The sequence below is a fragment of the Typopeltis vanoorti genome, chromosome 12, assembly GCF_054136105.1.
Source record: "Typopeltis vanoorti isolate ZY-2024b chromosome 12, IOZ_Tvanoo_1.0, whole genome shotgun sequence".
Classification (NCBI taxonomy): domain Eukaryota; kingdom Metazoa; phylum Arthropoda; class Arachnida; order Uropygi; family Thelyphonidae; genus Typopeltis; species Typopeltis vanoorti.
In genome coordinates, this window is record NC_143560.1 from 100,614,237 (window position 1) to 100,627,816 (window position 13,580).

Here is a 13,580-nt window from a genome sequence, read left to right on the forward strand (position 1 = left end):
CCCAAGTTTATCAGTGAAAATATCAACTGCATGGTTTGATTGGAATTATGGCCAAACAATTAAAGCCATATGGTCAGTATATTTTGGAGGGTTAAAATCCCAAGCATTCAACAGGTAAGTCCTGCAACCTTTATACAAAACAAACAAAGTCACTTTCAACTGAGAAATCATTATAAAAGTTCATGATCTAAATAGGAATCAAACCTCATCTTCCAAATGTTGCATCATCTTCACAAATGTACTGAGAGAGTTCTCGGTAACCAATTTTACAAAAATCTTGACTAACAGTGATTGAAGTTCATCTGATTGAATTTGAAAAAGCACTGCATTTTGACTGTGTTAAAGCCTGACTTAAAGCCTACTTTTCCAGTTTTTTTTGGGAAAAGTAGCTTTATGTCAGTTGCCATCACATGTCTTATCCTCCAACTCTTTAAACTTATATAAAAACCACATTTAATAATAATAATAAAAAAAAAAGCAAGATTTTAAGCTAAGCACTTAAGCTAAGCTAAGCATTTTAAGCTAATATGAGAGGTAAGATAAATTTTAGAGGTCGAACTTTACCTTAATTTGCTTACCTAAGTAAAACAGTTTCAACTAATGAACAGGGATGCTATGCAAGCTCCTGGATGGTGTTCTTCACTCTGTCATTGTCATACCCAAGTCATTTAAGTAAAGAAAGACCTAGCATGACAATGACAAATTTTGCCCTCATCAAGCATGATAATGAGTTAACTGTGCCCTCATTAATGAGTGTTTGATGAGGGCACATGTAAGTTGTACATTGTGTTTGATTCCCATTTCTGCCTATAATTAAATTCAGTATGCAGGAAACAAGCTTGACTGTCTCCTATAGAATCTGTAGTATCTTGAAGTTCAGTTTTAGTAGGATAGAGGGCTGATTACATTTGATCCATTAAAACTGTTTACTGCAAGAACAGTTTTTTACATGCAAGAAAAATTCTCTTAATGATTGCAGGGCATTGCAAACAGAAAATTTAAAAGAACTCCAGCTAGCTAAAAAGTTACATGCAAAACATGAGATGATCATAAACACAAGTACTAAAAAGAATCTGCAGACAACATATGTTAACTGTTAGGCTTATCACTGCTGCAACCAACATTTAAAGAAAACAATACATAATCAACTGAATGGAGTGCCTTCATGAACCAAACATTCACAAAACAGTACTGAGAATAATCACATGCACAAGAACTATCAAATGAGATACTTAAAAATACTAGGAAACACAATTTATTACAAATATAGAAATATGCATAAATAACATTCGATTAATTTTGATATACCTATAATAATTTTTTTACTAAACAAAATAATGTACAAAAAACAGCTATCATCCAGAAATATTTAATATTTTATGTAGTAGGTAATGGTATTTTATAGGTAAATTGTTAATTATACTTAATAATTAAATTAATTAACTTAATTCTACAGATGCTTAATCAGGATAAAATTATACAGCTAAGCTGTTCAACTGAGACCATAGTCAAGTCATTAAATTAATTTTGTATCATTGTTCAAACAATTTTAATTTTGAAATAGTATCTATTGCTACTATACTTAATGCTATTGTTACATCTGGAAATAGACTGAAGAAATTATCTTAAAAAAATAAACTCAAAAACTTTATTTGGACACTACTTTATAAAGGAATTTCTTAAAATATTTTTTGTCCATCAATACTATTCTTCACTAACTTTGTCAATCAACTCCTGTGGTTATTTTAAACTTACTTTCATTTTCTTGAATTTTTTTTAATAACTCAATCATTCTTAATAAGTTTAATATTCTGATTTATTAACAGATTCATAATCAAACTTTCACTTTACTTTTCTTCACTGAGCTGCTACAATTGTTCTATCAACTACTGCCTTTATTCCTGAAATCTCAGCTAATTCTTTTCCATATATAATACCCTTTTTTTCAAAGATGTTGCTATGATTCATGACAAAGTTTCTGAAACAGTAAACTACTAAACACTGGAATGCATATAAATTATTATTATTACATGAAACCTCCAAGGACTCATCACAAGAAAAATCACTCATCACTTTTACTGTAAATATAATTTATAATAAAATTATTTACAAGCAAACGTTTCACTAGCTCAAACTAGCATTACCAGAGGCAACTGACACACTTAGTGAAAACAAAATAGAACTTGTGCCAATTGCAGGAACAGTCTCTCCGATTTCAACTGAGATTTGTAAAGGAGTCTGCTTCTGACTGTCCATTCCAGACATATTCTTTATGTTCTTTTTTCCTGATCAAGGTTAGTCAGTCCATCCTGAAATACTGAGTTCCACAGTGATAGAAGATAATATACATACCTGGTAAGGAGACAGGAACCTAGCAATCCTTGATTTGTCTCAGGAAGATAGATACCATGTTTAGAGGTTTGAGAAGGGAGCCCAGTTTATTTGTTGTATCTTTCATAAAGGTGTGTGGGTTTTTTTTTTGCATTTTCCTCCCAATAGTAACCTTACCATGAGGTAATTTATTCCTATATGCTCCATTGAATTACAATGCTTATATTACATGTAGCTTACAAGTGCTGATTAACATATAAATTGGTATATAAATGATAGGAAATTCATTTATATACCAATTTATATGTTAATCAGTACTTGTAAGCTACATGTAATATAAGCATTGTAATTCAATGGAGCATATAGGAATAAATGATAGGAAATGGGGTGCTTAAGGGTCAAAGCTGTATAACTGAGAGGAGACCTCCACATAGCCTTTAAAGAAATGCGGAGAACCGACCAGGGCTTCTGACCTAATGTTCAATCCTCACCTTCTCGTGGTGCACCCTGTTGGGTATCTACTTGGATACTGAAAGGACGAGGATGGGCTGGCAATTTGGGATTTAGCCGACCAAATTGTATTCTTATTGGTTAAAACAAAATATAGAATGATGGTACAACATGACAAAATTTCATGCCGGCTGGGGCGTTGCCCGGTTAAACAAGGCCCCCGTTGTTTTCGCCAGGGAACCAGGGCGAACAGCGATCGCCCTGGTTCCCTGGCGGTACTATCAACGTAAGAAGCCTGAATGGCAAAGAAATGGAGCTAGCTGAGGAATTAGATAAGTACCAGATCGACATAATAGGGGTGACTGAAACAAAAAAGACAAAAACTGGCGAGATCTTTCTGAGCAATAAATACAAAATGTTATATTCAGGCAATGACAATCAAGGAAAAGAAGGAGTAGCCATAGTATTCAACACAAAATACGAGGCTAATCTTCTTGAATGGCAGTCAGTCTCAAGTAGAGTAATGTGGGCAAATATGAGAATGGGGAACTGGACAATGAGACTTATTTGTGCCTATGGTCCCACAGAAGGTTCTACTAAGGTAGAAGTGGAGGAATTTTTTGACGCTTTAGAAAAAGCAACTGACACAATGAAAAATGAAAAGTTGGTCCTTGTTGGGGATCTAAATAGCAGAGTAGGAAATGATTGTGAGACATACAAAAATATTTTGGGAAAATTTGGAGAAAAGCGCAAAGTTAATAATAATGGCAAATATCTGTTGGATTTCTGCTCAGGACATGGACTGGTTATTACTAACACCATGTTCCAACATAAAAATGTGCACAAATTTACATGGAGAGAAGAGGCTAGGAATAAGAAAAGTCTCATTGACTATGTTATTGTTGATAGTGATGTTTTCTCCCTGGTGCAGGACACCAGAGTGTACAGAGGATTTGAAATTGGAAGTGATCACTATTTAGTCTTGAGCAGGATAAAATTGAATTTCATATTGAAAAGAATAACATGTAAGAAAGTTTTAAAGCGAATAAAAGTTGAGCAGCTCTCAGATGTGAGCTGTAGACTAAAATACACAAAGATTATTGAAGGAAAAATGAAAGAATTTGAGAACAGGAATCAAACCTTGGAGATTCATTGGCAAACTCTGAAGAAAACATTGATTGATTCTGCCAGAGAGGCATGTGGTGAAGTTGTTTGTAAGGATAAAAAAATCAGAACTCCCTGGTGGACACAGGAGGTTAAAGAGGCAGTGAAGGAAAAGAAGAAAGCATACCAAAAGTTCCTGTCAAATAAGTCAGCTTGTGCTCTTAGAGAATATAGACACAAATGCAAGAATGCTAAACACTGTGTAAAACTAGCTAAACAAAAGTCATGGGAGGACTTTGGCAAGAATATAGAAAATAAATATCAAGAAGGTGGCAAAATATTCTGGAGGTTGTTGAAGAAGCTTAAGAATGGAGGAAAGAGTGCTATAAAAGGAATTAGAGATGATAAAGGTGACATGAAAACGGGAGAAAAAGATATCCTTGAAGTATGGAGTAATTACTTTGAAAAACTGCTAAATGAAACAAGCAGTGATGACAGCACAGTGGTAAAAAACACTGACCAGGCATGCAGTCAGGAATACATATCCATACTTGAAGTAGAAAAAGCCATCAAAGGCTTGAAATGTGGAAAGGCAGCAGGAGTAGATGATATTCAACCAGAAATGCTGAAGTATGGTGGTATAAGAGTCTTACAGTGGCTGCACTGCATAGTTCAGAAAGCCTGGACAGAGGGACGAATTCCTGATGATTGGAGTAGAGCTCTCATAGTACCCATATATAAAAAGGGAAATAAAACTGCATGTGAGAATTACAGAGGTATTTCCCTACTGAGTGTTCCTGGCAAGATCTATGCAAGTATACTTGAGAAACGGTTGAGAAGAATTGTGGAAGAAAAGCTTGGCGAAGAACAAGCTGGATTCAGGCCAAATAGAGATTGTCAGGATCAGATCTTCACTTTACGACAAATAGTCGAGAAAGCATGGGAATATAACAAAGATCTGTATTTAAGTTTTGTCGATCTGGAAAAGGCATATGACAAGGTGCCAAGAGAGAAGCTATTCAATACGCTGCAGTTATATGGTGTCAATGGGACATTATATCAAGCAATACTTAGTCTTTATTTGAGTTGTAAGTCAGCAGTTAGAATTGAAGGAAGTACAGGAAGATGGTTTAATGTTAAATCTGGTGTGAGACAAGGATGTACATTATCCCCTCTGTTATTCATTATCTATATGGATCGCATTATGAAGGAAAGTGGTATTAAACATGATATCAAAATTGGAGATGTTAATGTCAGCTCTTTGCTTTATGCGAATGATGTTATACTTCTAAATAAATCCGCTACAAGTCTGCAAGATTCTCTGACTAAATTGAATAGCTCTTGTAATAGATATGGTATGAAGGTCAGCAATAAAAAGACAAAGACAATGAAAATAGGCAGAATCATTGAAAATGTCAACTGTGTTGTGAATGGAGAACCTGTGGAACAAGTAAAACATTTCAGCTATTTAGGCACCATTTTTACTGAAGATGGTAAATTAAATATAGAAATAGACAACAGAATCAGCAAAGCTGGTATGGTGGGAAGTCAACTGAATAAATTCATATGGAATAAGAGAGAAATTAGTCGCAACACTAAATTAGCTGTATACAAGACAGTGTTCAAACCAGTTTTAACTTATGGATCTGAGAGCTGGGTCAGAAGTAAAACACTTGACCAAAGACTAGAGACTTCAGATATGAGAGTCCTGAGAAAGATTATAGGCGTGAACAGGTGGCATCAATGGCAGTATCATATTAAAAACGAGGATATTAGGAAAGAACTTGACATTGTCAGCATCCAGGAATGCGTTAGCAGAGCTAATCTCAGGTGGTATGGTCACTTAAACAGAATGGGCGAGGAAAGATTAGCAAAACAAGTGTTCTCTGCCAGGTTGGCAGGAAAACGACCGAGAGGAAGACCAAGATATAGGTGGATTGATACGGTACAAAGTGCTTTAGACGATAGAAATATAAGAGCTGATAATATTGGAGTGTTGACAAGTAACAGACTGATTTGGAGGAAAATTGTAGATAGGAAATTAATAATGATGTAATTTTTTTCATGTAGTACTATCATATCCTGTACACCCCTTGAGGGTACATGGCAGGAATTTGATGATGATGATGATGATAGGAAATGGCTTAAAGGGAGATATTCAGTTGTTTGCTGATGATGCAAAGTGGTAGCGCAATAAAAAATCAAGCTGATGTTGAAAGTTTGCAGGATGATTTAAATAAGCTGGTAAAATGGGCAAAAGATAATGGATGTCAGTTCAATGTGGAAAAGTATAAAGTCATGCATTTTGGGATTAAAAGATTGATATTGGTCATCCCTGGAAATTAAAGAAGAGTGTGGTTAGCAAAAGTGTCAGAATAAGGTTTTTTGCCTGGAGGGTGGTGAATGAGTGGAATTCATTGCCTGACTTAGTTGTGAGCTCTTCGTCTGTAAATGAATTCAAGAAAAGATATGACAGATATTGTTTTGCTAGTTTGGGTCTCCTGCGATGAGTCTACTGACTCCATGGAAATACCCATAATAATAATAATTATAATAATAATAACATTTACATTTTTGTATCAATTTTCATATTTACATTTATATTTTTGTATCAATTTTCATATTTACATTTATATTTTTGTATCAATTTTCATATTTACATTTATATATATACATATATTAACACTATACAGTATAATTCACATAATATCAGTAATGTTAGATCACAAGGACTGGAAGCTGATTTTATTAGCAAATTTAATTAATTCTATGTAATACTTTTCGATAAGTCTGTTTTGACACTGGGCAAAACTGTGGTGGGGGGGAATTATTATTATGGGTAACTCCAAGAAGTCCTTAGACTCATCGAGGGGAGGCCCTAAACATCATGTCCATCACAACTATTCGACATTCACACAGTATCTATCATACTTTGCCTTTAACTCACTCACTGTCATAGCACCCACAACAGACTCTGGTAGCTTATTCCACTCATTCACCACTCAAAAAGTAAAAAACCTAGCTCTAACATCCTTACTAACCACGCTCTTTCCCAGCTTCCATGGATGTCCCCTAGTCCTCCCACCACCAGTCCTGTTCTCAAAAATATCCTCTGAATTAATCCTATAGAAACCCTTCAGCAATTTGAATGTCACAAACATATCTCCCCTTTTCCGCCTATCAACCAATTTTTGCAACCCACAAATCTTCAACTTGTTCTCCTAAGGTTCATTCCATAGACCAGCTACCATCTTGGTCACTCGCCTCTGGATCCTCTCCATCTCCTCCCAATCAAGAAGAAACCCTGGCACCCAGATCTGGGCACAGTAGTTGAGATGGGGTCTTATCAAGGCTCGATACAGAGGAACAATAACGTGCTTGTCTCTGCATGTCAAAGTATTCTTCAGCATCCAAGTGATTTGATGAGCTGATTTAGCCACTTTTGCAATGTGTCCCCTAAACTTCAACTCCCTATCCACCAACACTCCCAAGTCCCTGGCCTCATCAATCTTCTGAAGTACAGTTCCACCAATGTGATATACTGCTGCTAATCTTTTCACCCCAAAATGCATAACCTTACATTTTGCCACATTAAATTGACATCCATTCTCCTCAGCCCAAACCTCCAATCTATCCAAATCATCCTGCAAAATTTTAACATCCTGAGCATTCACTATTGTCCTACCCAACTTTGCATCATCAGTGAACATATGAACCATTCCTCTCAGATCCTTCCCTATGCTGTTAATGAACAAATTAAATAGCAGTGGTCCAAGAATAGAACCCTGCGGCACACCACTAGTCACAGGCCGTCTTTTGGACTCTACTCCTGAGTAAACTACTCTCTGATATCTCTCCATCAACCACCCTCCTATTCATCTCACCAACCCTATATCCATTCCCATCTGTTGCAGTTTATGGATTAGAATTCTAAGTGGTATCCTGTCAAAGGCCTTAGCCAAGTCCAGCACTATCACTGTAAACCCATTACTCTTATCCAGTTCAGCCATCATGTTATAAAACCTGAGCAAGTTACTGAGGCATGATCTACCCTTCACAAAACCATGCTGTCCCCCATACAGTATCTCATTTTCATCAATCCATTCCTGTATTTTTACCTTGACTACTTTCTCCAAAACCTTGACAACGACTCCTGAAGATGTTCTTTTTAAGGAGTGTGGTGAGGATTTTTTTTTGTTATATCCAATTTGTTGGAATGATGTGAGTATTTTGATCCAAGTGCAGTGCTAGTCCTGAAGACTAAAGATTAAAAATTTTCATTCTTGTTTCTTATTTCAGTTAAAAATTAACATTTTTTTAAGGAAAAAAAGTGATCTTCTGTTGTATTCGTTGTGATAACTCACCAGATCTGGCCATCTGTAAATTTGATCATCACTGTTCCCATGGTAGGAGAGATCTGAATACTGTATATATGTTACTGCTAAAGTACAGAAATCAGTTATTCTGCAGATTATCTAGGTATTGTGCAGATTAACTAGGGTGATCCGTTAACGTGCGGAAAATTGTTTCTTTTCTCAAATTACCTACTAGGCACTCATTAAAGTGAAAATAAGATCTTTGCTGGAACAACAGCAACGTTTCTGTATGCTTAAATTAACATAATATTATTTATTTATTTTTCGATATCTAAAGAATCAAGTTAATACAATCAAACAATCAACAAATTAGTTGATAGAATCAATCATCAATCAATTAAAAACTATAATACAAAGAATCAAACGGTTTAAAATATTATTACAATTAAGGATATGAATTTGCAAAACATATGACACTGGCAAAACCAAACTAAAAGTGGAGGGAGAGAGGGGAAGGAGTAGGGAAAGGAAATGAGAGATACAAACTTTTGAACTTTAACGATATGTAAGCGGTTAATGTGCACATTACCTAGGTAAAATGCGGAAAACTCTTAATTCCGCACGTTAACGGAGCAAATCAGTTAATCTGCAGATTAGCTAGGTAGTGTGCACATTAACAGCTTTCGAGCTTTAGCGGTAACATATACACCATACATATGGAGAAAAACACCAGGCTCCTCCAAAACTTGGTTTCCTCATATCACCTCCCACACACACACACACATACAACCAGTGAAGTCTTCCTCCAAACACATCTAGCAGAATACTGGTAATCAGTTTATTAAACAGCTCATTCAGAAGTCCTATTACTACATTATCATTTGATTCAATCTAATGTTTCTTGGCTTCTAGCCTACAGAACCATACATGATAAAATGAAAGAGTTACGTAATGTATCACACCCATCTCCAGGTCTATCACTGAGGACATTACATAACTCTTCAGTATGAGTAAAGGTTGAAAGAAAAGGAAACAAATTGAGCCATTATATATTTTCAAGGAACAAAGTGAAAGGTGGCAATGAGTCATTACCATTTTCTGCTACAGGTGTGGGTTCAAACACAGCCATATCCATTTTATAACTGACAAACAAATGCTGTATACTTGTACAACTTCTGGATGTTGTACAATACAGTTACTGCACTTTAGTAACATGTTTATTCCTTCTGTGTTGAAAAATTCAGATCATCTTTGAGTCAGTTCCTTATAATACCATGCCATTTTGGCTAGTGATATAATAATTATTATTATTATTATTTCGTGAGAAGTTCCATGGAGTCCTAACATTCACTGTGGGCGATCCAAATTATCAACACAATAACTATCATACCTCTCCTTGAAACCATTAATGGACAAAGTACTTACAATTGACTCGGGCAACCCATTCCATTCCTTCACACTATCCAAGAGAAAAATATAGTTCTAACTCACCACTGCTAACTACACTCTTACCTAACTCCTATGAATGACCTCTTGTTCCGTTACTTCTAGCCAAGTGTTGAAACATCCTTTTCACCTACAACCAACTTTTGCAATAAAAAAAAAAAAAAAAAAAAAATCTATTCTCATAAGAAGCATTCCACAGACCACTCACCATCTCAGTCACTTGTCTGGATCCTCTCCACCACTTTTCTAAGAAACACAGGTGACCATACTTCAGCACACTTCTAGATGAGGCGTATCAAAGCTTTACAAAGAGGAATGATAACTCCGCTCTCTCTGTTTGTTAGTGTGTTCTTCGATAACCAAGTAATCTTGTGAGTTACCCTGGCTACTTTAGCAATGTACCCTCTACACTTCAGCTTTCTATCCACTACTACCAACACCCTGAAATTCCTGGCATCAATATCCTGGAGTAAGGTTCCCTCAATGTGGTACACAGCTTGTAATCTTTGTATCCCAAAATGTATAACTTTACACTTTTCCACATTAATTTATGTTTTGCCTATGTTTTATGTTTTGCTTATACTTTCAGTCTATTCAAATCATCCTGCAAGCTCTCTACACCACCTTGATTAACTTGGCATCATCATCAGCAAACAACTAAATATCTCCCTTCAAATTATTTCCTATATTTATGTACAAATGAACAGCAGTGGTTCACGCACAGAGTCCTGCAGCACACTACTAGTCACCTGCCTTTTCCTGGATTCTGCTCCTCCATATAGTACTTTTTTGGTACCTATCCATGAGCCACCCTTTTATCCATATCCATCCCCATTTGTTTGTTGAGTTTGCATAATAGACTTCCATGCAGTATCCTGTCAAATGCCTTTGCAAAATCCAGCCATATCATCGTGTTGCTATTCCCTTTATCTAACTCAGCTGTCACCCAATTATAAAAAAGTTAATAGATTACTAAGGCATGACCCACCTTTCACCAAACCATGTTGCCATTCAGAGAGTATCATATTCTTATCCACCCATTCCTGAATTCTCTTTTTGACCAACTTTCCCAGTACTTTTACAACTACTGCTGAAATACTGAAAATGCTACCAAAGACTCAGATCCTACTTTATGCAAAGGAATCGTTCTGTCCTCCCTCCACTTCTTGGACCTTTTATAGAACTGAGACTTAGCCTGGTCAGAGGTATTATCAGTTTTGTTGCTAATTTCTGCTTCAGAAGCACAGCACATCTTGTGCTGATTTACAATAGTGATCATTATAGACCACTAAAAATGGAAGGAGGGGTAAAAAGGGTGACTAGAACAGATAAAAATATTTCATAAAGATCTTAAACATAAAGTTTTTACCTTTTTATCAGAGCACTACTCCACAAACGATTTATTATTTAGGGCAGGGAGAATAATTACATGTTAAGGTCAAATTAAAGAGTGCACTTTTTTGTGCCATAACCCACCTGATTAAAAATACAAAACTATATATATATGCATATTAAAAATTCAATTTAAAATTTGAATTGTAAAAACTTATTAATATTTGAATACAAATGTTAACAGAAGTGATTATTCTGATAGAATTAGATTTCATCAGAGCTTAGGAAATGACATCATCAGCACGAAATGCTTTTGTATTGCACTTCCTAATATACAAAAATGTTCAGTGTCCTCATATTCGACTTTTATTACTTCTTTAAGGGATTTTCTGTCCTGTCTTTGTTTTCCAAGAGACACAAAGTCCGGGAATGGATTTGATTGCTATTAAGTAATAACAGCCGTGTATTATTATCTCCTCCTTTAAGGTTAATTTGAAGCCTTTAAGCTGTTTTCATTCCATGATGTTCTCAAAAGCAAAATATCTCGAAATAATACGTCTGTTTCATTCAATAACTCATCAAAAATAAATGAGGAAAAATAAGGAATATCTAAGCAGACTGAAAAGTTTTAAATAAGGACGAAAATTACCTGAGTGACTCGTCTGGAGCTCGATTTCAAGACAGTCTTCTAAGTTTTCGCTCTTTATGGATCCCACTTCATTTAAAATATCTGTTTCTTCTGCTGCTGGCTCAGTATCTGGCAAAATCATCTCTGGAAAACAGGGATTTCCAATATGCCCTGCACTACAGCTCAAAGTCTCAATCTGTTTCCACAGAGCCATTACGACACTACAAACTTTCGCGTAGTTTTTTAAGACACTTTCAATATTGCATTTTCCATTTTACTCTTATCTGCGAAACGTAAACACCTTCGAATGATTTTTATATGCTCAAGGTGTCATTTGTAATTTTTATTCAATATTTGATATAATCTGAGTCAAACTGCCACAGACACTGCCTACAAACACGACACCGCCATTTTTAATCAGTCCTTCCCAGTACACGCAGCCTTTTAATTCGCCTTTGTGATGATATCATATTAAACTCTTCAGAACAATATAACAGGGAGAGAAAGAGCTCAACCGGGCAAGGCAAAAATATGCTACTACATCCTTTAAAAACTTTCATTACCATACACATTACGGAAATGATGATGCGGAATGATGATCATCGCCATTGTTTCCGTATCTCTGAGATCACATTAATTACAATTCCTAATAACTGCATAAAGTATTGATATTACGAAGCGGCCGGAATTTTTATAGAATATAAATGGTTATAGAATCAAAACTTTCATTCCTATCATCATATAATTCATTAATTTCAATTAATAAAAAAAAGTAAATACATATACTTTTTATTTGGAAGGAGAAGAAGAGTACATGCTTGACAGATTCTGAAATTAAGGACATCTTTTGAAATTATTATGTGACATCTCCAGGGAGTCCAAAGACTCATCGAACGATTGAACTCCTTCCAACTACTAACCGAGCTCAAACTTGCTTAACTTTTTGCTGAGCCATTAGTAGCAGAGGCTCTAACAATCGACCAACCTTAGTTACCAGAAAATAATTTGATTATTGACGCTCAAAATTTATATGATTTATATGATAGCGGTTAAGATTATGAAGCACCACTATTACCTATTACTCTTTAAGCACACTAGCCCAATATCCTCACTTGCCACAGAAGATAAACGACGGAACATTGCGCCCTTTGATTGGAAAAGACCCGAGTTCGATCTTGGTAGGTGAGTTAACTTATTTCATACGAAGGTAGCAAGCTGTTTCTCCTCCTGGAAACTGGTGTTTCTCATCCTGCATATAAGAAAATCGGCCAAAGAACACACACAATTAACAGAATACAATTAGTGAGAGGTAGGTGGCATGGTCAATGCTGGATTGATGCAGTGTATAGAAGGATTCATTTAATCTTTGGACTTCATGGAAATGTCACTTAATAATGATAATACTTAATGATAGAATGTCATTAAAAGAAGATTGCTCCTTAAAAATTCAAGTGATCTGCCATAACTGTTCCCTTCCTCGTTAATACACACCCACACCAATGGTCAGCAAGTACACTCTTCTATTTTGGTTTCTGAAAAAAAAAAAAAAGAAAAGAAAGAAAGAAAGAAAATCGATCGAAAAACCACACTATTTCAGTAATTTCATTATTTCACAATAATATCTTGTGCTAGCGATATGAAGCACAACATAGCACCTTTTTGCCGCGATCTCTCAAAAGTTATTACTGACACGACCTTCTACTCTTTTGGGGAATAAAAAGTCTTACCAGATTTATTTCTTTTTATTTGGTTTGGTTTCAGTTGTGGCTGAAGCAATAAATGTTAAGATATGTCTATTAATTGCGTGCGTTCTGACTGCCAACATAACTGATAGGGGGAAAGGGGAAATTCCTTTAGAGAATAGGCAAAGCATTTTATCCCTATCTAGCTTTTGCAGACTGAGTGGTCAGTTCAGTCTCCACCGGTAGCCAATCAGAAATAGTTGGCCCATGAATCTCCCTAATTATAAGTGG

General features: G+C 35.6%; 1 protein-coding gene across 2 annotated transcripts in view; it reads right to left on the reverse strand.

Moving 5' to 3' along the window:
• LOC150101068 (uncharacterized) overlaps window positions 1-12,174 on the reverse strand; it is a 32,458-nt gene extending 20,284 nt beyond the window's left edge. The window contains exon 1 of one of the 2 annotated variants that reach the window (XM_090401685.1): window positions 11,629-12,174. In XM_090401685.1, the coding sequence (XP_090257811.1) occupies window positions 11,629-11,821 (193 nt within the window). In that variant the 5' untranslated portion in view covers window positions 11,822-12,174. The remainder of the gene's footprint in view (window positions 1-11,628) is intronic. The other variant, XM_090401686.1, reaches the window with a different exon arrangement.
• Window positions 12,175-13,580: the final 1,406 nt, after the last annotated feature.